The sequence below is a fragment of the Eurytemora carolleeae genome, unplaced genomic scaffold (assembly GCF_000591075.1).
Source record: "Eurytemora carolleeae unplaced genomic scaffold, Eaff_2.0 scaffold46, whole genome shotgun sequence".
NCBI lineage: Eukaryota > Metazoa > Arthropoda > Copepoda > Calanoida > Temoridae > Eurytemora > Eurytemora carolleeae.
In genome coordinates, this window is record NW_019396065.1 from 236,591 (window position 1) to 263,912 (window position 27,322).

Genomic DNA, 27,322 nt, shown 5'->3' on the forward strand with positions numbered 1-27,322 from the left:
GAATGACTGAGATATTCATTGTATTCTCTTTATTAAACTTTTATTTTTTATAAAATACCCCGACATATCTTTTTTTAACAAAGGGTCACTGAAAGGGTCTGTGAACGTAATTTTAAGTGACCTTTCATTTATAGAATGGCATGTTCGTTTTACAACGATACTCTCAAAAGCTTTGTCAGATCAAGTATTAATTGGATGTCGATTATTTAAAAAACTGATAATTTTCAACTGTGGTTTTACTACAAATGTGACTTATGACGTTGGTAATTTCTACTGTAGAAAAACCGGCCATAAAGGAATTATCAGAATAAACGATTCTTAAGCTAAACAGACAACGTTTCGCCCACATCTTTGATCAAGTAAAAGTTTCAAGGGTAGTGATGTCAATTGTGCAATACCTCCTTTAAATGGATGGCTACTTAAAATTACAACAATCCCTTTGCAATGAAAGTCTCTCTAAACAATGAAATATTTAAATTTGTTTTTTAATACTTCACGCATACTTATTCTTTAAAGGAGTTAGAGTCTTTGTCACAATTATTGTGATTTTTTAACCCCTCTATATCTTTGCAAACCAAATTCGTAGACCTAAGATATTTCAAACTGTAAACGGAAACAAATTGGTGTCCGAGGGACAATTCCATAATATTACACAAACCTCCCAACAAAGGAAAAATAGATTTGACAATCAAACATTTTTTTTTTAATCAGAATCAGAATTATTGGATTTATTCTTGTTGCAAATACTTCAAAATTATTTCATAATGTCGATGCATTTTTAGATATTAAAGATAAATAGAAGATATTGACTTCAAACAATCTCTTCAATATTTCTAAAGTTTTTGAACATTTTAATCAAGTTCTCAAAATCAAAATCAAAATATACGAAACTATTCGAAAAACCTACAAGAAAGATCAGTTAAATCAAACAATTATTGAAATATCGAAAAACATAAAGGAATTAACTCTTTGCAACAAACTCTGATTTTCTAATCCCTATATCTTCGGATTCCAACGTCGTAAACCTTTGAAATTTCAATCTATAACTTTTGTTAGATCAAAAAAAAAAAGTTTGAAATATCAAAGGTTTACGACATTGGGTTCCAAAGATATTGAGATTAGAAAATCAGAGTTTGTGGCAAAGAGTCAATTCCTTTAGGAAATGTTTTGAAACCATTTTTAAATCGACCTCCCTAATAATCCATCTTTTTTAGTTCGTTAGTTATTGAGAGGATTTGACATATTCGATTGAATAGTTTCACCTATTGGATATTTATAAAAGAGTAATCTGATATATATAAGCATCACGTTGAATAAATATAATAGCTTATTTTGTATGTTTTCATTGTTCAATTTAATTTTTCGTGTATTTTATATTCTAATAATTTCTTGTGTCCAGCTATTTTAGATTTTTAAATTGAGTTTTTGAATTTAAAAAAAAGTTTTAATTGAGATATTCAATACGACCAATTTTCTGATTATTATTATTATTATATGTTTATTGTTATTATTATTCATTTTTATTATTAGTAGTAGTATTATATGTTCTTAGAAAAAAGTTGGTAACCAAGAAATTTAGTTTTTGCCACAAACTCTGATTTTAGAATCCATATATTTTTGCAACCCAATGTCATAGACCTTAGATATTTCAAACTATGAATTCTGTTATATCAAATAATCAAAGTTTAAAAGATTAAGTGTTTACACAATCAGGTTGAAAAGCTATCGGGATTAGAAAATTTGCATTTGTGGCAAAGACTCAATTCCTTTATGGAAATTCCTAATCCCTGCATTTGATAGATTTGATATGTAATGTGGTGAAAATCATTCCTTTCCCTTCAATAAGAATTTGCAGATCATCTAATTTCTTAGAGCTGAATTACTAATTGAAAATTTAAAGAGACAATCATCAAATTTGAACCGAAAAATTTATTAATATCATTATGGAAAAAAAGATGCTTTAAAATGTAAATTAGGATGGTTTGCGTAACCTAGCAAATCTCTAAAAGACATTTAATTGTTGGAATGTTTCTTTTTGAAAATGTTAAAGCATCAAAATTGTCACAGTGCAAGACAATATATGTAGAATTCTCGCCTTTTCCTGATTAAATTATTCTTTTATTTTGCAATATAAAAACCCTTTGGAATATCTTTAACATATTTTGTATTGAATAATGGGGTGGAAGTATTGGGCGGCGGCGGGTGGGGGGGGGTAAATTATGGCCACATATTCTAAGTCACAATTACATCAACATCATACTTTTGAAACCAAATTGACGGCTCTGAGTCTCAATTCTAAGTCAGAATGACTTTTTTTAAAAGAGATTTTTTTGTCCCCAGGACATGATCGTGTTGTTACAATCAGATTTCGGAATTTTTTTCTATTGCAAAAGTTTGGTGTTGTCTGGGTTTATATTGATCTACCAGGGGTTGTAATCTGGCAGCACATTCACCCTTCCACGCTTTATTCATTCTGAGAAGAGGGTTGACAAGAATCCAGCTGCCTAAGGGCTTCTTAGGCCTGATAATAATAAATTGCAGGAATTCTTCTGATATACTGGAATAAGGCCCGGCTGCCATACTGAAACATCTTTCTCATTGCTTCCTAACATCTGTAAGCCCGGATTGGATACCCCCAGGTACCTCTAGCTGGCAACCATAGACTCTCCCTGCTTGTCCACCATTCCTCTCTTCATCATCATTCACTTGAATCAATTCACTTAAAACTTCTTTTTAGACCAAATTATGTCTGAGAAGCTTTCTAAGACTTATTCCAATGCACAACTATGACTAAGACTCATTCTAAGTCACCATTTAAAGACAAACTCAAATGATATTTAGACCCATGGTAAGACATATTTCAAATCAAAGTTCTAAGTCACAGTTACATCAGTCATCAAAGTCATACTTTTGAGACCAAATTATGTCCAAGCTACACTATCTAAGTCACAATTCTAAGTCACAACTGTGAGGACTCATTCCAAGTCACAATTCTAAAAAAATATATGTCTCGAACACATTGTAAGAATCAATTCTAACTTTAAACTATGTATGAGTCGTGTTTTTTAGGCTTCATTGTGTTTACAACCCATTTTAAGTCACTTCTAAGACATAATAAGGTCTAAAACACCGTTACAGTCACATTTAGGTCTAAATCAGAGTTGTCTGGCTTAATTATATTCAATGTCCATTCTAAGTCACACTTCTAAGTCACAATAATTTCAAAGTCTTACTTTTCAGACCAATTTGTATCTAAGTCAAAATTCTAAATCACAGCTTTGTCTAAGACACTTTCTGAGTCACAAAAACACCTCTCAGTCACATTTTTTTTGGTCAATTGTGTTTAAGAGTAGACTTTGATACAATTGTGACTTTAAATATCTAAAGACAACATTGTAACTTGAGTCACAAACATTTCTCAGTTCTTCTTTTATGCTTGACAATGTTTAAGACAGATTCTAAGTCACAACTCTAAGTCGCAATTCTAAGTCACAATGTTGTAGTCAAAAAGAATGTCAATGTAAGCATTCAAAGGTAAGCATTATCAAAAAAATGTATTACAGCCTTAAAAAAGTGACTTAGAGTCCATTAACTTCAAAGTTGAGGCCATTAACTATTTTCCATTTTAACTAAGTAGTAGGAAATTTGGCAATTTTGATTTGCCTTAGTGATTATATCTAAAAAATGCGGGGGGGGGGAGGCATCTTTTTCCTCTCTTGCCAAAACTTACCCTTTTTCAGGTTTTTCTTAAAAGCATCAAAAATGATTTTTTTACCAGAAAAATGAAGGATTTCTTTATTTTGTTTTACAATTGATGAAGAAACATTTGTGGTGTTAAATCTATCTGAAAAGCACACTGAAAAGCAATGGTTCCTAGTTTTATGCTCATTCATTCATAATTTGACTGAAAAGTTAATATTTTTTTCAAAAAAGAGTAAGCAAGGCATCAAATTTGATTTGCTTTTGATTCCCAGAAATGTTGTTTTTGACGCTTTTAAATTACGCTTTTGATGCTTTACTACACAGTCAAAGCATCCAAAGTGTTGAAATTGAAAAATATAAGACGAAAGTTTTTACAAATTCTTTCAATTTTCAACAGTTCTCTTTATAATTCGAATTTTAATAATTTTTGGCAAGGCCAGTCCTATTTGCCTAATATTTCTCAAAAAGTTAAGTAGTTCTGCTGTTAATTGACAAGTTTAATCTAAAAGTGCATAGAGACATTAAGGGGAAGGAGTTACAGAATATAGGAAATAGAGAAGTGGGGGAATTTTAACAATTATTTTACCATTAATTTAGGGTAAGTTAGGTTGCGCCGCAGGCTACGGAGGGGGCCGAGTGCTGCGACTAGGACAGGCTAGTGGGCCGTGCGCTGAGGCTAGAATAGGCTAGGAGGCCGAGCGCTGCGGCCATGGCTGTGAAAATTGTTAGAATATAGTCTTTTTAATTTTAAGTCGAGAGAAGACGACATTAAATTAGTTTTATGATTATGTTTTTTTGAGGCATTTCCGTGTTGAGGCGTTTCCATGTCACCATTAAAAGTTGCAACAATTTTCAGAACTTGGTCGACTTGTGTCGCAACGCGCCTTTTATGTCGCACTAACTTACTTTTTTTAGTATGAATATTTAAACTATACTAGACAAATACAACAAGAATTGTAATAGACGTTATTGAAAACATCACTTCGATTTTTTGTGAAAGTGTAAATTTTGGATCATGGTAGTGGTAGCAATAGGTTCTAGAATTTCCTAGCCGCAGCTTTCGGTCCCTCTAGCTTTTTCATGGCGCAGCCTCCCAGGCTTCATTTAAGTTTGTGCAAATAAAGTACAAGATTACCCACAAAGGATAATACTGTAAAGACGACCTGAAACTCGTAAAAGATGACGATCTTACTCTGAATAACATATTTTTCCTTAAATACTTTATATTTTAATGGCTTGCATATTTTGATTGAACACAGAACAAGTTTGAATTTTAAAGTTTGGACTATCTTAAAGATTCACTAAATTATAAATATAAGGAACCAAGTGTACAAAATTTCGTAGAGTCGTCTCTAAGGTCTCATTCTTTGAGAGTATACCTGTAGTCTGAAGAAATGGATATATTAAATATGCATATACTGAGACCCATGAAACTGAGAAACAGAAATACTTTTCATTTAAGCATCTTTGTACTTTGGATGATAGTTTTACTAGTTGCTTAAAATTCAGTGCAGTGAATTTGCACAGTTGCTGTGGTCCATCGGATTTCAAAATTATAACTAGTTTGATCATCCTTTTCAACAGTTTTTTGGGTCACCATTGCCCTCAATTATACATTCTAGAATTTACAATGCCTTTTTTTCTAGAGAGAATGAATTTAACAGAATCCAGGTCTAATAGTTCTGGATTTGGGATTCCAGACACAGGACAGGTATTGTTCAAAGTACTACAATCAGTTCACATAATACTAACTACGTAAATTCTCTAATTCTCAATTTACAGTTTGTGAATTAAATAGTTTTTACAATCTATAAAGCTAAAAAATGTTTTTCATGAGAAAATTCCTGAAAAACAAGATGATATAATTTGTAAAAACTTTGCATGTCGAGCTACGAGTATAAATTTTGCGGAATAAGCAAAAAAACACTAAATTATGAGTTCTCAAAAATTTTGGAAAACTGAAAAGAAAAGTCAATATTTTATTCAAGTTCATATTCTGGGTTTGTATAGTGACAGACAAGAAAATATAAAGTTTTCAGATTGCTTTAACAATATTCCATACCTCCTGAATCTAACAATATTCCATACCACCTGAATCTAACAATATTCCATACCACCTGAATCTAACAATATTCCATACCACCTGAATCTAACTAGAGCTCAAGTGTCAGGAATATAAACATGTGTTTTTTTCCTAATTATTAGCCATCAGACAAAAAACGTTACATTGGATCGTTAGCATCAAATCACTAAGATAAAAAAATCTACGGTTATTGGATCGAAAGTAATAATTGATTAAAGTGTAAAAATCAACGAAATACTTTTTTCCATCCGTGAAACCCTCACATCTATATTCCCTCTAGTTGAAAACTTTCCAGACCAATTGCATAAAAACAACGTAAAATATGGTTTGACCAAAATGTTTCAATTAAATTTGCTTTAACTTTTTAAACCAAAGTTTCAATTAGGTAGCAAAAGTGCTTTAAATACTTCATCGACGACGATGACTTAACCCTATCCCTGCTGGGGTACTTGAAAACCAGGATATGCTGGGGGCGGTCAGTTTGACCCTCCCTCTAAATCTTATGTTTGATGTCCAAATATGACAAATGATACATCATTGGAAAGCTCTTGTGCTCTACTTTTAGAATCTGCAAAAAAATTTGCAAATTTGCAAAAATTTAATTTTTTATCGCAAAATCCAATTAAATAGTAAAAATGTTTGCAAAAAATTGACCCCCCCCCAGCAGGAATAGGGTTAATAGCTATTGTTTTATTAAAATTTCTCTTTATAAACCTTTTTAATTTCCGTCTGGTAAGAAATCATCGGAGACCCCTGGCTCTAATACTGTCTCATTTCAGACCCTAAGATTTTCTTAGTAGACCCCAGAATTTGTATCCAAGACCCCTAATTATAATCGAAGCCATCAATATTTAATTGAAGACCACCAGATGTTTATTAGAGACACCCAGATTTTCATTGGAGACCTCCTGATATTTGTTGGAGACCCCCCAAGTTTTCTTCGGAAACATCAAACTTTTCATCTGAAACACCAAATTTTCATAGGAAATCCAAAGACTTTCATTGGAGATCCCATACTTTTCTTCGGAAAACCCCAATCTAGTCATTGGAGACCCGAAGATTTTCATGGGGAAGTCTAAAAGGAATTGAGTCTTTGCCACAAACTCTGATTTTCTAATCACTATATCTTTGGAACCAAATGTTGTAAACCTTAGATATTTCAAACTATGAATTCTGTTAAATCAAATAATCAGAGTTTAAAATATCAAAGGTTTACAACATTGGGTTCTAAAGATATTGGGGTTTAAATATTTGATTTTGTTACAAAGACTCAATTCCTTTGTATTTGAAAATTTAATCTAATTAAATTAAATTAATTTATAACAAAAAGTTTGGAGTCTATTGGGTCTACAATGATAATCTAGGGTCTCCAATAAAAATTTTGGGACAAAATTTTCGTAATATCTAAATTCTATCGGTAAGGTGTATTTCTAACACATTTAATATATATTTGAATAGGAGGAATTAGAGGACTTTGAGGTGTTTGATTTTCAAGATCTTATCAACGTTATTGCTCATACATTTATGACTATAGGTGACTTTTACACATTTATTTTGTAACATAACATTAAATAAATAGATTACTACAAAGTTCTACATTTATGTAAAAATAACAATTTAAATCTTTTAAAACATTTACAAAGGGGGAAAGGGAAATAAAAAGGGCAATTCCATGCAGTTTCGAAGATGATGATGATAATTCCATTATAAGGTTGGAGAGGGATGGGGGGGGGGCGGTTTAGACACATCTATTGAGGGGGGTCTACGCGGGCATTATAAAGAGGGGAGGGGGGGGGGTTCATTAAATTAAAACAAAGAGAGGGGGGAGGGGTGTTAATGATAATAGTCCTTATAAGAAAATGGTTTCAGTTGGAGTTCTCTTTAACCTGATATCCTTGATAACAGCATTCAGAGTTATGCGGAGGCCAGACACAAGGTTTCAATTATTTCAATATTAAAGATAAATGGATTTTTTAAAATCAGAATTTAATAAATTGTGAAATGAGTTTTTTTCTATCGTATTCTATTGGATCATTTTTAAGTAATAATTCCTATCTTTGAAGTATTTAGTTTAAACATGATAAAATATGTCATGTGTATGATAAACATCAATTTTTTTCTTTTTTATTTAAAATTGTTTAATTATAGAGAACTAATATGCAAAGAACTGATATATGTAAAAAGCATAACTTAAAGTTCAACATTTTTGTAATACATGAGAAAATTGTTAAAGACGTCTCATACCGAATAATTTAGCGCTCATACAAATTCAGAAAATTGCGACATATGACTTAGACCGTAAAAAAATCAATTTAATTTCAAACAAATCATTCAGATATTACAACCTATAGTCATCGATTATCTTTCGCCACATTTGTATATAGTTTATATTTTATAATATTTTTTTAACTAATTTGTTTTGAATTTGATTATTTCTCTTGTCGCTTGCGCAACTATCTAAGAATGCCGCGCACCACTCACATTTTTCGAAATCCGTTAAAATGTTTTCTTAAAAAAAAGTTGAATGCTGCAATTTTCTGAATCTGTATGGGCGCTAAGTTATTCGTTATGAGACGTCTTTAACAATTTTCTCCTTATAGACGCAACAGATAGAAGTAAAATTAGTAGCGATCAAAAGCGCTTTTTTATCGCATGAAGCCTATACCCCCTTTCATTTTTCGCGAACACTCCCTTTAACATTGCTACCCTTTATAAAAACCTTTAATTTGGTAACAACGTGGGAAAAGTTGTCATATTTATTTTAAAGTGTTGAATTTTTACATTTTTTTTATTCATTTCTTATACCGCATGTTAAAATTACGTCTTTAGTTAGTTGATTAAAAATGTATTTAGGAGTAAGACCAATGTGCACTACCTGGTATTCCAGCTTATTCTGGCAGATTGCATGGTGTCCTTCATCATTTTCCCAATGGAAGCAATCTGGAGATATACCATTCAATGGCATGCCAGCAATGCACTCTGTAAGGTGAGCCATCAAATATATTTGATTTATAGAAACACAAATATCTGTCGCCATGGTGTTTTCTTCGTACATCATAATCATGAAAGGTTTCGCCAAAGAGAATAGAATATATATTAGAGGGGAATTTATTAGAAAAAAGTGTAAAACGGCCATTTTGTTGTTCTGTTTCCATACTGCAAGTGTACATCACATATTTGTGCTATATAACTTTTTGGGCCCTGGATCATCATTTTATAGAAAATCTAAAATTAATATTAAAAGAAACCAAATTATGAAATAGGCTGGTTTATAATTGACCAATGATGATTTAACATAGACGCTATGCCTTTCACGTTACAAACGATTTTCCGTTATAACTATAAATAAAATGATGTTTTTTAATCACCTAATTCATTTTATAAAGTTTATTTAACAGCTTTAAAAATTCGAAATTGTAATGGATAGTCTATGGAACATACTGTATTAATGTACTCTACTGCATATAATTTGTGAACATTTACATGATTTGTACAATTTGAACTCCCTCTCAGGTTGAAAGGCACTGACAAAATTCATACTGAAGGATTGTCTAAATTCCAATCTAATATATATTCTATTCTCTTTTGCTTTCGCAGAGTTTTCAGTTTAAATCAATGGATTTAAAAAAGATGGTATCATTAAAAAAAAAAGTATTTCAACCGGCCAATAACCTTCCCGAAGGACTTGTGAGATAAGCCTAACCGGTTTAGCAGTTTTAAAGTTTATTGGATACAATCAAACATACAATGTATAGATGACTTGCAGGGTGACCCAATAAGGAACTACTGCAGGGTTTCAAACGATTAAAAAATCGTTGAGAAAAGCTCTATTTTGTTTTAACTAAAAATTACGGCTTTAGACCGGATATCAAATGACAAAGTACATGACCTCAACACCATTAATCAAATGAATTAAAAGTTTGTAACATGATTCTTGTTTCCTAGATGTTGATGATGCTTCGAACTGGAGGTTTTTATCTCTCATCAAATCTTCTCGTTATATTAAGGAAACAACAACAAAACTTTTTTAAACCTTTACTTTCCTTTTTTTGATAGGCAAAATTATCTTAATGGTCTACAAATACTTTTTACTGGTTATTTGGCCGTTGATATGCAAAATGCACAAATTAAATTGAAATTGAAAAAAAATAAATACTGGTCTTGTTTTTCACCTGTAATAATTCTGCTTTGGTTTTGTTTATTTTAAGTGCTTGTCATACATTTTTTAGATAATTTTATGGAAAAGTTAAAAACTATATATATTACGTTCGGAGCCGAGAAGAATTGCAATATATTTATAAATTCGTTGCATAAACTCGTCTAGTTTAATTGAATGCATATATCGGTTTATTATTCAAAATATTTGCATGGAAAATTATATATCTATTCTATTTTAACAGTGTAATGTCATCCATTAATTAGCGTTTTTGTATGAAATTACAAATGGTGGAATAAGAGTATTATTATAGAAAAATACAAATCAAAGGAGTTTGTCATTAAACATTACACAAGGTGCTTAATTTAAAAATTTTAAGTTTTGGTCCGAGTTATTGCCAAGTTTTGGTCCGAGTTATTGCCAAGATTTTGAACGATTTTACAAGAATTGAGCCTTTGTCCGAAAATCTGATTTTCTTATCCCTAACTCTTAGCAATGCAACCCAAAGTCGTGGAAATTTAAAAACGGGATTAGTATATTCGAGTTAGTGGCAAAGATTCAATCCATTTCAGCATCTCATGACTTGATGAGTACAGTGAGACCCATAAAACTGTGTAATTGGAAGACGACTGTTAGAATCAACTTTTTACAAAGTTTACACGTGCGTTGTTTTTTATTTATATGTTTTGTTATTTTCTTTATAACAAAAATACATTTAATACATTCAAGATTGCTCAACTGTTATCTTCCATAGTTTATAGTTCTATGTACTGTTTAAAGACAAATTTTTTCTGCTTTCTATCTTAAAAAGGAATTATTTTTGTTCTTTTTCTTATTTCTTTTAACGTTTTTTTAACATTGGATTAATGTTTGTATTTAAACATTGTCGTTTGTTTATTAGTATTGATCGATACATTTCAATCAGTCGGCCTCTCTCCGCTCTTCATGTTACCAAACAAAGGCAAAGATCCAGGTAAAAAGGTTTTTCATGTCTCTGTTTTTTACTTTAAAAGATGAGGGTCCAAAATTCGATGATAAAAAATTAAATATTTTAAAGTTATTTGCGAAAATATGCAATAGTTTGCATGCTCATTTTATCTAAAAGCTATGGACCTAATGGTGACATTTTATTTCATTCTGAAATACCGATAGTTATTTTGTTATTTGTATCTTTCTGTGAGTCAAATATTTATATAAGAAAAAAAATCCATCATTTCACTGTTTTTGGTTGCCGCTGTACATTTTTCTAAGGATAAACTATTGACGAAAAGTTTTTACAAAATTGTAAACTTATTTTGTTACAATTAACTTTTAAAGTTTAGATTAGATTTTGGCAAAGTTTGTTCTTACAAAATTAAAAAAAATTTCATATGCATTTCGCTTCCAAGATATCTTTTTCTTAATAGAATTTTTTCTCTCTAATTTCTTAATGAATAATCTTGAATAAAATACTTAGGATAATGGTAGCGTGTGCATGGATTCTAGCAGCAATATGTTCCCTGCCCCAGGTATTGTAACAAATTTACACATCATTTGAAACTAGGGCTGGGCATGTTCGAACTTCTTTAATATTCATCGATTAGATAAATGAACGAAACAGGCTCATCAAGTAGTCCGTTTTTAACTAAAGAAATAAAGTTTCCGTTCTTAATCTCGATTTAACGATAAACAGTTGTTCAGTTCGTACTAAATAACATCATTACAGATTTAAAAATGTATGTAAATGTCTTTCATGCAATGTAAACTAAAGGATCAAAACCAAAAAAAATTCCCGCTTTTTGTTACTTTTCTTTAGTTTTTTTTACAAACAGTTTACTTTGTTCGTTAACGATAAATAACCGGATTTCCGTTCGTATTGTTAAATTCAAAACTGCCATTGGTTTAGGAAGGGTGCCCAGCCCTACAAAGGACAAAAGAAAGTGCTTTTTAAAATGTTTTTCCATGTTCCTTAGAACAGATAGGAAAAGTTTCAATAAATTTAAACTAAATGAATATTGTATTTTTGATATTTTTGCAATCTGATGATTGAACTGTTAATATTTTAAACATAGAGAGTTTTATGTACCAAAATTCAACGTAAAAAATGTCAGAAAATTTCACCATTCGGTTGCAAAGATAATGGAACTGGAATTTATGATTTGATGCGAGTTTTTCAATTCCTTTGTTAATTTTTCACGACATCTTATGATTGATTGAAGTAAAGAATACAGAGGAATAAATAATGAATATCAATATCTACTAACTAAACAATTCCTAATCTTTTCGTTCTATCAGATATTTGAATTGCCGGATTTATTTTTCAAAATTAAAACAATTCTGACCTAGATTTTATTTATCAATAATACTTTAAACTTGTACTTACAAACTAAACATTTAATGCATGAATACGAGTCCCCCCGGGATAAAGTTCCAATAAACAGAATGAGCGGAAATAGGGTTTTACATCTAAAAAGGGAAGGGAAGTAAATAAAAACTATTTATAATCAATTTTGGTGTTGCTCACGTTCAATAAGGCAGCTTTCACGGAAAATTTCTCACTGAACTTTTTATATACTGCCACTTTCACGAAAAATTTCTCCCTGAACTTTTTAGGGGGTCAGGGACCCCTATATATAGTCCGGGAAAAAGGAAGGGGGGGGGGTGCAATCCGTGAGCCTATGCGCGGGGGTGGGATTGCTAGTTGGTTGGGTTGCATAATTGCTTTAAATGTCCAAAGATTGATATAATTGCTTTAATTGCGCTAATTTAATTTTCCTACTGAAGTTTTTAGGATTTAACTCTAAAAGTTTTGGTTTGAGGCTGGTCAGTTTTTTACTTTTCTATCTAACGCGTGCCCCTCATTGAAGGCTTAAAGATGTCTTTAGTCTTTCAGCATACTGCCTGAATTTCAGCCTATTTTACTTATACCAGACTACATTTTTATGAAGACACTTCCGGTTCATAAAACACTTTATAGATATTTGGAAAACTATAATAAAAGGAAACAGATTGCACAACATTTGCAAGTTTTCATATAATTTTGCTCAGTTTTTCTTGAATACACATTAAACATTTTTCAGATATTTTTGAAAATTTAAATTTGCTGGGTCAAGGGCTTTAGAAAAGTATAAAATTTGTCATATTTCTCGCAAATTTGGTTTTTGCACATTTTACTAAATAACTAAATATTGCAATAAACTTTTGGAATTGTGCCAATTTGCTATTTTTGCAGATAACAAAGTAAAGTTGAAGAGCTTTCCAAAATTGTATCACTCCCCCCCCCCCTCCAGTCTGTTCTAAATAAGGGACACGTCAGCTTAGGAAATAAAGAGGGGTTTTATTGCATTCCATTCTAGTATAAGTTATCACTACTGAGGAATTGAATGAAAAGATGGATAAGTACTTTTCATTTTCTTCAACTCAATACATCAGAAATACGTTTATTAAACTTCAAACAAAAAAATAATAAATCTTTAAAACAAATTACATCAAAGAAAATTAATCCAAGAAATCGAAATTTGTAACAATTTTTCATCCTGAAAGCAATAAAACGATTTAAACTTTGGATAAATGAAACAAACTACCTTCGAACCTTTAAGGTTCATAATATTATAAAAAAAGATAAATGTTTTGAACGTACAGCTCAAATTAGAACGACAAAAGGTGACAAAGATTTGATGATAGGAAAATTCAGTTCCTTTTGCGAGTTCAAGGTGATACTTGAGCATATATAGAATCCTCAAATGCATACTGCCGATTCTTTTTTCATGAAAATTAATATAACGGGGAAGATAAGTACACTGTATTTTTGAGGTCCAAAATTAATTTAGATTAAAAAGGCGCTTTACCTTAAAAGTGGAATGATTTATCTCTTTATAACATGAACGTATTATGTTTACTTTACAAGTAAGTAAACTACTTCATATTCATTCTCTGACCTTAAGAAACTTGAATGGGATTTGATTTCGAATGTCAGTTTTTGTTTTATTTACAGTGGTAGGCTATTTTATGAAGACGAGTTTAAATTTAAATTTGATTTAAATCAAGCTGTTGAACAGCATGGATACACATAAACATAAGAGTCAAGAAAATTTATCAATCAATAAAGCTCCTCTTTGATTACTTGTAAAGTTATAATTCGAAAAAAAATTGTTGACAATCGAAACGTTAATAAAAAAGTCGTCTTCATTGTATTGATATAATCACTTACCTCTGTACTTTATTTTTACTTTATATATTTCTCGTACCAGTCCGTCTAATGTACCAGTGTGTAGTAAACCAAGCGCGTGATGTGCACCAAATAAAGACTGTCATAATCTATGTGTATTTTCAAAATTTGAATTTTTTATGTTAACATTTTTGATTCAGATTTCGATTCATTTAGGCGTTCATATTCCGCAAACTGCAATATCCCAACAAGGAATTCTACCAGTGTTTGACAGTTGACTACTTTAGAAGTATTTCCAGTCCCACAGTTGTAAGTAGCATTTTAAGTTTTAATTCATATCAACCGATCCACTTTATAATACTTTTCCCAAACCCGGTTTTTAAAAATTATATCTGAATTCATTTTCAAGGTAATTTAACAATTCTAAACTCAGGGTTTCAAGATAGACATTTTGATACCCATCTTGATATATTTTGACACCCATCTTGATTTATTTTGATACCCATCTTGATTTATTTTGACACCCATCTTGATTTATTTTGATACCCATCTTGATATATTTTGATACCCATCTTGATTTATTTTGATACCCATCTTGATTTATTTTGACACCCATCTTGATTTATTTTGATACCTATCTTGATTTATTTTGATACCCATCTTGATTTATTTTGATACCCATCTTGATTTTTTTTGATTCCCATCTTGATTTATTTTCATACACATATTGATTTATTTTGATACCCAATTGATTTATTTTGATGCCCATTTTGATTTATTTTGACGATTTTTTTTCTGGCTGGTTTTAGTGACTTTATTTTAACAAAAAAAATCTGAATAAGTTTGAAACTTCCGAAAAAAGATTCTCAAATATAAATTAAACTTTAGAATAGGTGCAAGGAGGATTTAAGCATTTACATCAGAAAAATGCCAAATAGTTTCCTCCTTACTTATTTATCTAAATACAAAAATATCTGTGGAAATAGAAAACTATTTAATATATTTTTTTCATTGTAGAGAGGGAACATAACAAGGTTAGAGTTGTATGGATTGGAACCTCAGGACTGGGATAGGAAAATAGATTCAAAAATTACTCATTTTTTGTTGATTTTGATTTAATTTTCGAACATATCTAAACAAAATATTGAAACAAAAATTACTTTTATATAAATTGGCAAAAAGATATAAATAGAAATGCGGAAAATATCTTATTCAAAATGCAGGACAATAAATCATGTTTATTTTTCATATAAATTTAAAATTTGAATATAGAAAACAATTTTTGCTTATTCGGTCTAGCCGTTTGGCCAGCTATAGCTAATCTATATATAAATTTGGCTTGTCTGTCTGTTTGGGTGTCTGTCTGTCTGTTTGTATCCAATAAACGTCAAAACNTTTTGCTTTCAATATGGGACGGAATCCTAAAAATCTCTCATTTTGTCTCTTTTTATACAGTTCTTCACTTTTGCTTTCAATATGGGACGGAATCCTAAAAATCTCTCATTTTGTCTCTTTTTATACAGTTCTTCACTTTTGCTTTCAATATGGGACGGAATCCTAAAAATCTCTCATTTTGTCTCTTTTTATACAGTTCTTCACTTTTGCTTTCAATATGGGACGGAATCCTAAAAATCTCTCAGTTTCTCCCTATTTCCAAAACTCTAAAACAAGAATCTATTCTATATAACTAGGATTTACAATTTTTCGTTCAACGTTTTTGTTTTCTTCATTCCCCTGCTCGGCATTGTTATCTCCTACACTCTAGTCCACATACAGATGTTTAAGTAAGTAAATAATCTGTTTAATTTTACAATACGTTGAATTATGTTAGACCTGGTTTACATTAATCATCAAAAACTCACTATTTGTGGAAGATTTATTCGGGAAGCGATGCTACAATTTAAAGATTGATAACCTTAAAAAAAAAGGGGGGGGGTTTAGTTGATTTCTTAAAACTCGTATTCAAATGACGTTTATGGATTTATAACACAGTTTTGTAAAAGACTTTTAATCAAAATTTGTTTTTTAAAAAACCCAAAATGTTTGGCTTCCCTATAGAAGGAAAGAAGGGACTTTGATTTACGAATTTAATTCTATCTCTTAACTTCTTCCTCTCTAAAACCTAATATTAAGAATTGGTGTGAAATGCAGATATGTGTTTTAATAAATATTTTGGTTCTGTTATTCAGTGAAGGCATCAAAGGGGCTGTAGGCGTAATTTTCAGCGCCTTTCTACTTATCAGAGTGGAAGGTCCGATAAACAACAGTAAATTCATAAAAATGACATAAACAGTAATCCAACAGTTTTGCCAAATACTTTTTAAAACTAAAGTGCATTATATGTCTAGGGTTGAAAATAAGTATGAGTGAGTTACTTCGGCATATCCATGTTTAATTTGTAGATAATTGAGAAGAAATCCATAGGATTATATCGATCATTCTTAATTCCCTGACCAACCCAAGTGTAGGAGAAGAGATGGTGCAAGAGCTCATTATCTTCAGTAATGGGGGTTGAGTCCATGATGATTGATTTTTTTGTGATTAGGTTTGTCATTCCAAGGAAATCTGATGGATCTAAACCATTGGATACTATCTCCCACAATTATTCTCGCAGGAACCCCAATGGTGTCCTTAGCACCATAAGGCGTCAGTTTTGCTGGCACCCCTTTACCAGTCTGATTGTGAAAAGCCTTCTGCAGCTTGAAGATGGCTTCACTGGGATTACAAAGTCCTCAACATCAACAGGCAGCAATCCAGATGGAAAGTCTCGTTGGTTATCCAAATGAAATTTGGTCATCCATAGGATGAACTGGCAACTTTCCTCACTACTTGATCGAACAAGATAGATCTCTTTCACTGTCACGCTACTGGCAAGAAACAATCTTGGTAAATCAATGGAACTATTGTCCATCATAGTTTTTACATGGCTTACCAGTGGGAGTTTGTATCCATGATCATTTCAAAGGATATCAGTGTACAGTACATTCAGTAGTGAAATCTACACCTTTAATAACAGGGAGACACCACTTATCATTTTTCTCTAGAAATTTTGACATATAATCCTGATTCCTAGAGAGATCTTTGGGCTGCTCTCTTCTTGGAGCACCACATATCTGGGTGAGAATCTCCAATCCTTTATTCTTCAGAAAAACAGCATATTCAGAGCCAGCTTCATAGGAAGTAGCTCTAACCTCATTGTGCATTTGGTTAGCTCTGTTGACGACAGAACCACGTTCCATTTTGAAAACCTGAAGCACTATCGTAAGATTACAGTTAAACAGGATTACCATGATGAAACTGATTTACAGATCCGCATGCATTAGATTTTAAGACTTGATTGTAAAATTATACAGAAAATAAGTATTTTTTTATTTATTCATCTATTTAACCACTTACTTGTTATTTTTTTTTTTGCGTACTCTTTTGTAAACAATTCTAAATGTCTTTTCACTACATTATTTCTACTTTATTGTTTCTAGTTTCTTTTCACTGTATCATTTACTTGGTAACAGTTCCCCTCTCATTTGTTCAAAGTACAGATTAGAACCTAATGGGAACTCATCAGCAGCTTCTATTATGCAGACATCTCTTTGGCATCTGAACAGTGTTGACTTAGTGGGAACACCTTCCAATTAGAAGGATTTATTACATATTCAATCTCCACTGATTTGGATTGCTACCCAGGGTTTCTGTGAACAAGAACAGTACTAAATCTCCAACATTGACAGGATCCGTTTTCCCCCATTTAGCTGGTTTGGTAATGAGATGGTGTAGTCGTTTAGAAAACACTCTATACCCAGTGTTAAGTATTGACTAATTCTTCCTCATTAGACGCTCAAGATCTGCGCCTTTATTTAATGATATCCATCCTTCAATTGTGCGATTGCTATTTCTCCCAAGAATCAATCTATTGGGGATGATACATCCCACAGAGGGTCACTGACATTAGACCGAGAGGTCTTGGCAATTGGCAGATCATTTATCATAACTGAAATTTTGGAAAAGAGTGTTTCCCACTGCAAATAAGTGAGTGGAGTGTCAGTATTAGCCTGAACTTTCTCCAGCATTCTTCTCATGATGCATACTCTTGCTTCTATTCTACCTCGTTCCTGATGAGACTTAGGATTGGATACATTAACCTTGAATCCATAGGAATCCTGTAAATTCACCATGACAGCTTCAAATTCAGGAGTAAACTGTGGTTTTATAAATGCAGATGCATTCTTAAGGGCAATAAGTTGACATCCATTGTCAACAAATAGTTCAGCCATAAGCCCATACCTTGTTTCATGCCTTTCAAATGCAATAAGTTTATCTCGAGTTTACATTCCTTCCAGACAAAGTATGTTAACAGCTCCAGTCAGAATACAACAGATAATAAGTGCATAGGCTTCCATAGGCTTCCTTGCATTCTTGAATGTCTGTGCTCTAAATCCAAAAACAACATCTGCCTGACAGAAGTAGAATGGTGGTGATAAAGTAGTTCTAGCAGCTAGATGATTCATCATTCCTAGCTCTTGAGTCGTCTTGTTCATCTTTCTGCAATAGGAACAATCTTTCCTAACACGCTGTACAATTTTTCTGGGATTGCCAACTGGCCAAATTGATCTACAAATCTCTCTCATTGTTGTTTCTACACCAGAATGTGGTCTGACATGATAATGTACATGTAGAGAAAAATTGCCAGAAACATTTCTTATTGTGCTCTTACTACTGGTATTAATTTGAGGATTTCAGGAGCTTCAAAGAAAGTGTCTTTTAAACCTAGGTCTGCAATTGTTACTTCTGTGACTAATAATAGAGAATACCATTTCTCTTCAGAAAGTTTTTGGCTTGACTAAATTGAAAGGTAATTGCTACCACATACGATTTAAGCCTAAACCAATACTCCATACTTTCAAGTCTGAACAACTTAAAGAATTTCTCAGGATGGTAACAGATTTGTCAGTTTCACAAACTTTGCAGTTTTTGTCATACATAACACCATTCTTGAAATGGACTTTGTGCTTCGTGGAAAAGATGAAGTTGTATGCATAAGCTATAATCTTAAGAGATTTCTTCCATCCAAAATATAACACTTTCACGAGTGCTGCCGTCTCCCCTGCTGCAGAAAGGGCGAGCGAAGAAAAACAGCACTGCAAGAACAATCATCACAATGTTCTAAGGGGTCAGTGATGCCCTGACATATGTCAAGTAAGGTAAAGATCTCTGGTTGGGAGCTGAACTGTAAAACAGTGTGCTGAAATATCGGATTTCTCTGACATAATAGGTTCAGGGAAACATTCAGTTTGAACCAGAACTTAAATGTCTTTGTCTACCGTTAGGTCTTTGAATGAGGTGAGGTTCATATCGTTCTTAGGACGGGTCATCCAAGGATGCAGAATTATTGATGTAAAACGCTGATTATAAATGTCAGTAACATGTTTAAAGTATGAAAAAGCTTCCATTATTATTGTTATTAACAAAAATGTGTCATTATTATTATCAAAAATAATGCAAACGCTCAGTCATCCCTGATCGGGCAAATGTTTAAAATGCATCATCTAAAGTCTCTTTAACACAATATATTTTCTTTAAATAAAAAATAACAATGTTACAATGTTTAAAGGAGATCCCGAAACATTCAAACTAACCTGGACGGACGGCAGGATTGCAGGTTGTCCCAGATGGCCAGGAAAAGCCAGATGATCGCCCTCAAGATGTCGATCATTCACACACTGGCATTCATTTTTTGCTGGCTTCCATACGTTATTTTTGCGACATGGTATTAATTTTAAAATCTATTTTTATTCTTAAATTTTGTTTTTAAGTTATAACTAAAAACAAGACTGTTTATTCAAAAACTTATTTCTTTTATTGCATCGATGGTTACAAAAATGCCACGATTACATATTCTTAATAAGACTGAAGCTATATTTTCTTCAAAGAAATTGAGCCTTTGCCACCAACTTAGATTGTATAACCCCTTTATCTTTGCAACCCAATGTCATAAACCTTTGACTTTTCAAGCTATGAATTTTATTTCTTTTAGATTAAATAATCTAAACTTGAAATATTTAATGTTTACATCATCAGGTTTCAAAGATATAGGGATTCGACAATTTTGATTTTTTGGCAAAGGCTCAAATTCTTTCAACAAGTTGTCTTTAACAAAGTTAAGTAAAGTTTCATAACTTGAAATCCCCATTGAAATTATCAATGTATTATTGTTTATAGGCAACGAAACTAAGATAAAATTAAACGAACATCCACCTCATTTCTAAAATCTTATTCACCAAATTTACATTTTATGTATTCTTTATAAAGCTTTTTTAGGTCAGTCATTGATGAAGCCTCTGTAGTAAAGGTAACTATTTTACTTATATTTCGAATTAAGTTAAAGAGCTCTCAGTTACACACGTGGATTGAAGATATCAAGAATCCAAGTTTTTTTTTAATTGGACTGAGTTTTTGCCACTAACTCAGATTGGGGTATCCGTATATCTCTGCAAACCAATTTCCTAGACCATAGATATTTCAACATATAAATTTTGCCAGATTATATATTTTAAATTTAAAATATTAACGGGTTGTGGTGTATCAGGCTGCAAAGATATGGCACAAGTTGAATTCCATTATTATTTCAAATAGAAATTATAAACTTTGTAGCACAAACCATTTAATTGTTCCCTAAAACGGCATTAGCTAAAAACTAGAAATAAAATTACTTTTAAACTAAAATTATTACTTATTATAAAAAATTATAATTTTTCAGACATTCATTGTAAAAAAATATAATTACTCGCCTCTAATCCTATTTGTCTAGTCCTTATAGCTTGGCAACCTGATGTCTTGCAACTTTTTCATTTCAAACTATAAATTTAGGTTGCACAAAATGGAAAATAGAACATTAGAGTTTGAAAAGAGTAATCAGATCCTATAAAACTTACTTGCATTTTTACTAGATCCCACCTTTAGTACGTGATCTATTGGATCTGAGTGGACAGTTCAACACATGCATAAATCCATTGGTTTACGCAGCATTTTATTTCTCACATGTTCGTGTTCTGGGGAAACGATCTGAGATCAGGTAGCTAAATAGTTTAAAGTGTGATTGCATTTTCATTCATTTTAGTTTTATAATTTGCTTAAATTTTTAAGCTCGTGCAGAAGAAAAAGTACATTTTTGCGGAATTAATGGAACGACTTTTTGATCTCGTAACTCCTCTTAATTGTAATTTTAACCTCAAGTGACAAAATAGACATGTTTTTAATTGCATAAAAGGGTTTCAATACTTAGTTTTTTATCATTAGCTCTCTGTAAAATGGAGTTGTTTGATAAAATAAATATGCAATATTTTCAACAAATTATAATTAACTTTTGATGAATGTTCTATTTACCCATCGGGCTCATCTCATATTAGCTCATCTATATATACAGGATGAATAATAAAACTTCATCAAAAAAGTATACAAAACCGTCCAGTACTGTACATAAAGAAAACTTTAACTTAAATCTCGGAAATTTCTCCTGACCTAGGTTTTTTCACTTTGAGTTTGACCTCTTTTCCCCACAAAAGATTATATCTATCTTTTCACGAAATGAAAAATAACATTTTATAAAAAATTAATGTGTTTAATCCACAATGCAGCGGTTAAAAACTGTTTTTCTTAGACATCAGTTTATTTCCATGCGTTCCTTTCGGGTCAACAGAGTAGTTCAAATGGACGACTCTTTAGCAACCTCACAGATGGTGTCAAGGTAACACATATCAATAGAGGGGGGGGGGGGNATAGAGTTTGTTACAAATACTCAATTTCTTTCTATTAAAAAAGTGATTAATAAAATAAATATCTTAATATTTAAAAAAAAATATTCATATTGAATATTTTGATAAATCCATTTAAAAAAATGAGATCTATCACTTTTAAAGAGATAAGATAAGATATTTTTCATGAGCAAAAAAATCGAAAAGAGTACTTTTGAAATCCGCCATAACTAATTTAAATAGAAGAGGAATATTTACATATAAAATAGAAACGTGCTTGATACAAAATTTGGAAGATGCAAAAATATTAGTACTTGAAAATATTCTTTGATTCTATTCGAATTGCTGAAACAAATATGGATCAAAAGAATATCTTTAATGTAATCAAAACAATATTTTCATCTTGCAAATTTTTCACCAAAAAAAAACAAGAAATTGAATTATCGAAATTCTTTCAACATTCTAATAAATCTAATTATTTAATTCCTTCAGGGGCGTTCAAGTTTGAGTTCTAGATGGAGAAGAAAGAGAGAGGCAAAAGGTTTTAATAGAAATAATCGAAATAAATAACAGAATGAAAATTATCTCAAAACTATTTACAACGTTTGATATTTCTCTAAAAACCAAAAAGTAAGAACGAACAACAAATAAAAGTAACTTCGTGTGGATTAATTAAAGCCATTTGAGAGCTTTGTTGTGACTGTGAGTGGACATGAATGAGACTTTTTAATATTAATGCTTCCTTTTTTGGGAATAAGACTTTTCATAACAGTTCATGCACTCCACCTGTAACGAGAAAATTTGATGTACTTGAACATTCTCAGATTCTAGTACTGAACTTTGTGTTATTACAAGATGAAATGGACATCAAAAAGTGAAGTATTTCTATTTGCACTGAATTTACAGTATGCAGCTGAAAGACTAAATTTGATGACATATCAGGTTCCAAAATGGAGAAAAAAAGACTTTTTTGAAATGTGCATTGAATCGAATCTAGATATTCTTTCCATTGTGGAAGTAACCTCAGCTCTTAAAAAATGTCTATAAACTTCTGAAAATGAAATATTTTATCAATTTTCCCTAAAAAAAATATTGAAAAAGATTTTGCATCGCATTTTCAGACAGCAGTTAGCAACATACCTTCATTAATTTTTACAGCTGTCAGAAAATGCTATGCAAAATCTTTTTCAATATTTTCTATAGTATCGACATTGCTTACAAAACAAAACTTCTTTTTGCTTTTCATAAATTTCGCCCGCCATAATAAGATCTAGTTGGTGTAAATAAATGGAATCGAAAAATGTGAACATTTTGCTTTAAAGCTTGAAAAAAAAACAATTCATCTTTGAGAGAACATTTGTAACAATTGATTGTAGACAAAGATCTTTGATATAGGCTGGGAACTTTTGAGCTGGATATTCATAATCCATAAACCTTGTTCTCGATATCCACAGTTTGCATTTTTAGTTCTATTAGGATTCATATGCTTAATCTCTTAATCTCTTCTCTTTCAGTATTCCTTTTCTTGAGCAAAGCCCCTTTTAACCCCCAAATATAGCACCAATTGATCCCTGACTGGGTACGTGCCATGCAGGATATGAAATTAAGATTAAATTAGTTTGCAGATTAATAAGAGCTTAAGATCAAGCATTCATCTTGATATTCAAGAGTTCCCAGGTTTATGTCGTTTAAAGAAATCTAGTTTAAATGATGACTTTTTTTGATAGTTTTTTAGTCGCGTCCAGGTTTGTTTTAATTATCCATAAATCTTGTTCTTAAAGATTATTTGTGTAGTGTCAGTAATTATAAATACTCCTAAATGTCTATTTATTGATAAATAATCACAAAATACAGGGAACATTAGTCCTAAGCCGGGTTTATCGCCCATGTCTAACACTCAGTGTTAGAAATGGGCCTTTAACATTATTCATGTCAGTACAGCCAAAGTTGATTTTATATTATTTAATATTGTGTTGCACCTTTTGTTTATAAACAACAAATAATTATCAAATTCGTTCACAGTTAGAAATTGATTTTTTTGTGTTATATAACTTTCAAACAGTATTTTATTTGGAATGTTCTTAAAAGAATAAATATCGTCATAAAAATTGCCAAACTTTATTTCATATAACTTTTCTAAATCTTTTATAACTATTTAAGATAAAAAAGCATTCATCAATAGCTAAACCTGTACCATTTTATCCAATTAAACGATTAACAATTCAGAAACTAACTATTTTATAGAATGGGCTTGTAAAGATATGAAAAAGTAGTAATACAAATGTATGTTTATATGTTTTAGTAATGTTGTTTGATCAAAGCATTCTACGGAGAACATCCATTTTTACTTTCATGAAAGGAAACAAAACTTATCACATTCTTAAAAATTAGAGCTTTTGGAGCAGATTAAATCATCAACATCAGGGAAAAGAGAATTACAAAGGTTTTACTCCAACTATGGCATGTTTAAATTGTCCACGCATTGTTCACCATATCGATTTTTTATCTATACACCCAGATAGACCAGAGAAATGGGCTCGTTCTAGGTATAGGGACCGTTCAAACCGTTCGTCACTTTAAAGGTCTTTAAAGGTTATTAAAATAAAGGATGTATGCGTTCGTTCTAAGCTAAGATCTGTACGTCTTGTTCAGTAATATTATATTGGTGGAAAATAAATTAAATAAATCACCTGTAATTATAACTTTTGTGTTATGAATCTCGGGATCAAGCATTGATCTACTGATTCATTATAGCCCTCTTTGAAATCCTGTGCTGGTCATACACTCCAGGTATAACTTTTGTTGAGGGATCAAGCATTGATACTCAAATTTTTAAGTGCTCACACTGGAAATCGAAATCAAGTGTTTAAGATATACAATATCCACACAAAAGTTCCTATCTCTCTGGTCTATTTTCTGTCAAAGTAAATAAATTTTTTGCCTCAAACTTTAATTTTTCAATTCTTATTTCTTTCTACCCCGATGGTGTAGACCTTTCATATTACCAACTATGAATTTTGCTAGGTCAAATAGTTAAGGTTTTAAATATCAAATGCGTGTACCATCAGGTTTCAAAGGTATTGGGATTTGAAAACTTGAGTTTGTCGCAACAATTCAGTTCCTTTGAATCGTTATTGTTTGATTTGTCTTGTCGTTCTATATTTCATTTGTAAGATATCGTATTCGTATCTAAAAGACAAATCTCTGTAGCTCGAATTGGATCAATTAATGTTGCCATAAAAAAGCACAAATAAAAATGTCCATAGTAATTGATGTGATGTTAAGAATTGTTAAGAAATATATGTTATTTATATGTGTTTGTACTTAGTAAGAGAAAACTAAATAGAGAGTGCAAAGTTTGAAGAACCATAAAAAATAAGGGAATTGAGTCTTTGTCACATACTCTGATGTTCTAATACCTATATCTTTGCAATCAAATTTCGTAGATGTTAGATTAATTGATCTAACAGATTTCAAAGTTTGACATATCAAAGGTCAACCCCATTGGGTTGCAAATCATAGTTTGTGACAAAAGCTCAGTCAGTGGCGGATATAAGGGGGGTTATTGGGGTTATTTCCCCCCCCTAGAATCCTGGGGGTAAATACCCCCCCCCTAGAATCCTGGGGGTAAATACCCCCTCCTAGAATCCTATGGGTAAGCCAAGCCGCGCCGACTTTTTAATGGAGGAAAGAGTTGTTACTTTGTTTTTGTTTTTAAAAAAAGGTTGATTTTAAGATTGAATATCTTTTAAATTTGCACGAAAACAATTAACAGATGTGCAGATACGTCGGAATCAGATATTTCAAATTTTAAGTCAACATATTCTAAATGATTCTAAATTCTAAAGTAATAGTCAATGTCATTAAAATTAGATGTTTTTTTAATAGAAAATAGAAAAATAGAAAAATAGAAATGGTATGGACAATAAAAAAAAACATTTTTACTTCTAAATAATGTCATTTCCACATTAGATTTCGTTAAGATCTTAATATACTACATTGACGACAAGAAAATTTAACAATGAGTAATGACCATATTTTTTCAAAGTTTGGCAGAGTAGCTTTTCTAAAGATTTAAAAAAGTAATTTTTTTTTCCTCTTAGAGTAAAACTATCATTTTTTATATTACTGCCTTTTTTGTCAATGTTTGCCAGCAAACTTAATATAAAAAGTTTAGTTAAAATAAAATAAATTCAGTTTTTTTACAGATCTTTGTAGTTAATGTAAAATAAATGACTATAATGAAGGGTATAAAACAAGGTGAAAGCTGAAAGGTATGTAATGAAGCCTTTATTATGATTGAGTTTGTAAATCCCAGAAATGAGTGGAAAATGCAAATCAAACCCAATTAAAACCAATAATTTGATATACATCATGATATTTTTCAAGGGGGGGGGGGGGGAAAAAAAATTTCTAGGGGGGGTAAAAAAAAATTTTACCCCCCCCCCTACAGAATCCTTATATCCGCCCCTGAGCTCAGTTCCTTTTAACTTTTAACAATGTGTATGAAATGAAATGGGCGTAGCATTTAAACAGGGTGTAATAGTTCCTGTGTAATTTTCTGAACTACACTTCTTCTCCAATTCTCTTCCTCGTAAGGAAATTTCCAATATGTTCTTGGTGTTTTACTCTTTAGATATTAGGTTTCAAGTGTATTTTGATTTGTTACTACAAAATATAAATATGTCCTCACGGTGGTAACAAGTGAATCGAATTAGAAGTTTTAGCCGATTCTTACAGATTCTTATGAAAATCATGAAGCCAATTTAGAGTGTTCAATTTATTTAATTCTGCAATCATTAGGCAAAAAATGTATTTTTTATTTGAAGCGTTAGATATGTACCAATTTTAGTAAAATTAATTTGTACTTATTAGGTTGATAAAATATTAAAAAATGGAATTCCCCTCCCCCTCCCCTCCACCCCAGTTAAAATTCTAAGAATTTAGTCAAAATATCTTTTTCTTTATGTTCAGTTTATTATGTTTGTTATAAAACATTATGTCGGATGACAACAGTAATTTTTCTTCAAAATTTAGAAGAATATTCACAAAATAATATCAACCGAGACTTACAAGCTTCAGGATATAAAATTGAAAAAGAAAATTTATCCATAGCTATTTTAGATATCTAAATCTGAGAGCAGGAAAGCAACCTAAGCTCGAAACTTTTATGTGGAGTATCGTTAATCTTTGAACGCTTGATCTTGATATTTAATGTGAACACTTTTAAATTTCAATATAAATAATGCTTAATTCGTCAATTAAAGGTTCAAATACAGATAACGATACAAGAGAAACAGATATAAATACAGATACAGATACAGATACAGATACAGATACAGATACAGATACAGATACAGATACAGATACAAATACAGATACAGATACAGATACAGATACAGATACAGATACAGATACAGATACAGATACAGATATACAGATACAGCTATACAGATACAGTTACAGATTTTTCCAAATATTGTTTG

The 27,322-nt window shown here is 31.3% G+C and overlaps 1 protein-coding gene across 3 annotated transcripts; it reads left to right on the top strand.

Moving 5' to 3' along the window:
• Positions 1-5,106: 5,106 nt before the first annotated feature.
• Positions 5,107-25,143, top strand: LOC111709995 (gonadotropin-releasing hormone receptor). 3 transcript variants are annotated; one of them, XM_023484001.1, is made up of 16 exons: positions 5,107-5,413; positions 7,244-7,319; positions 7,655-7,721; positions 8,639-8,771; positions 9,731-9,792; positions 10,843-10,914; positions 11,398-11,449; positions 14,305-14,397; positions 15,106-15,161; positions 15,780-15,872; positions 19,697-19,852; positions 20,404-20,434; positions 21,033-21,157; positions 21,743-21,829; positions 22,329-22,377; positions 22,524-25,143. In XM_023484001.1, exons 1-15 carry the CDS (start codon positions 5,333-5,335, stop codon positions 22,342-22,344), a joined length of 1,200 nt encoding a protein of 399 aa, XP_023339769.1. In that variant the 5' UTR covers positions 5,107-5,332; the 3' UTR covers positions 22,345-22,377; positions 22,524-25,143. The 3 variants fall into 3 exon arrangements, with proteins under 3 accessions (XP_023339769.1, XP_023339763.1, XP_023339753.1); XM_023483995.1 differs by having other exon boundaries at positions 5,108-5,413; positions 22,743-25,143; XM_023483985.1 differs by having other exon boundaries at positions 5,108-5,413; positions 22,329-25,143.
• Positions 25,144-27,322: the final 2,179 nt, after the last annotated feature.

Bases quoted from the DNA above. Each gene is read 5' to 3' on its own strand.
- LOC111709995 (XM_023484001.1), top strand. From the start codon at position 5,333: ATGCCTTTTTTTCTAGAGAGAATGAATTTAACAGAATCCAGGTCTAAT. The intron at 5,414-7,243 runs GTATTGTTCAAA...ATATTTGAATAG, and splicing joins GGATTCCAGACACAGGACAG to GAGGAATTAGAGGACTTTGA. The intron at 10,915-11,397 runs GTAAAAAGGTTT...TAAAATACTTAG, and splicing joins AAACAAAGGCAAAGATCCAG to GATAATGGTAGCGTGTGCAT.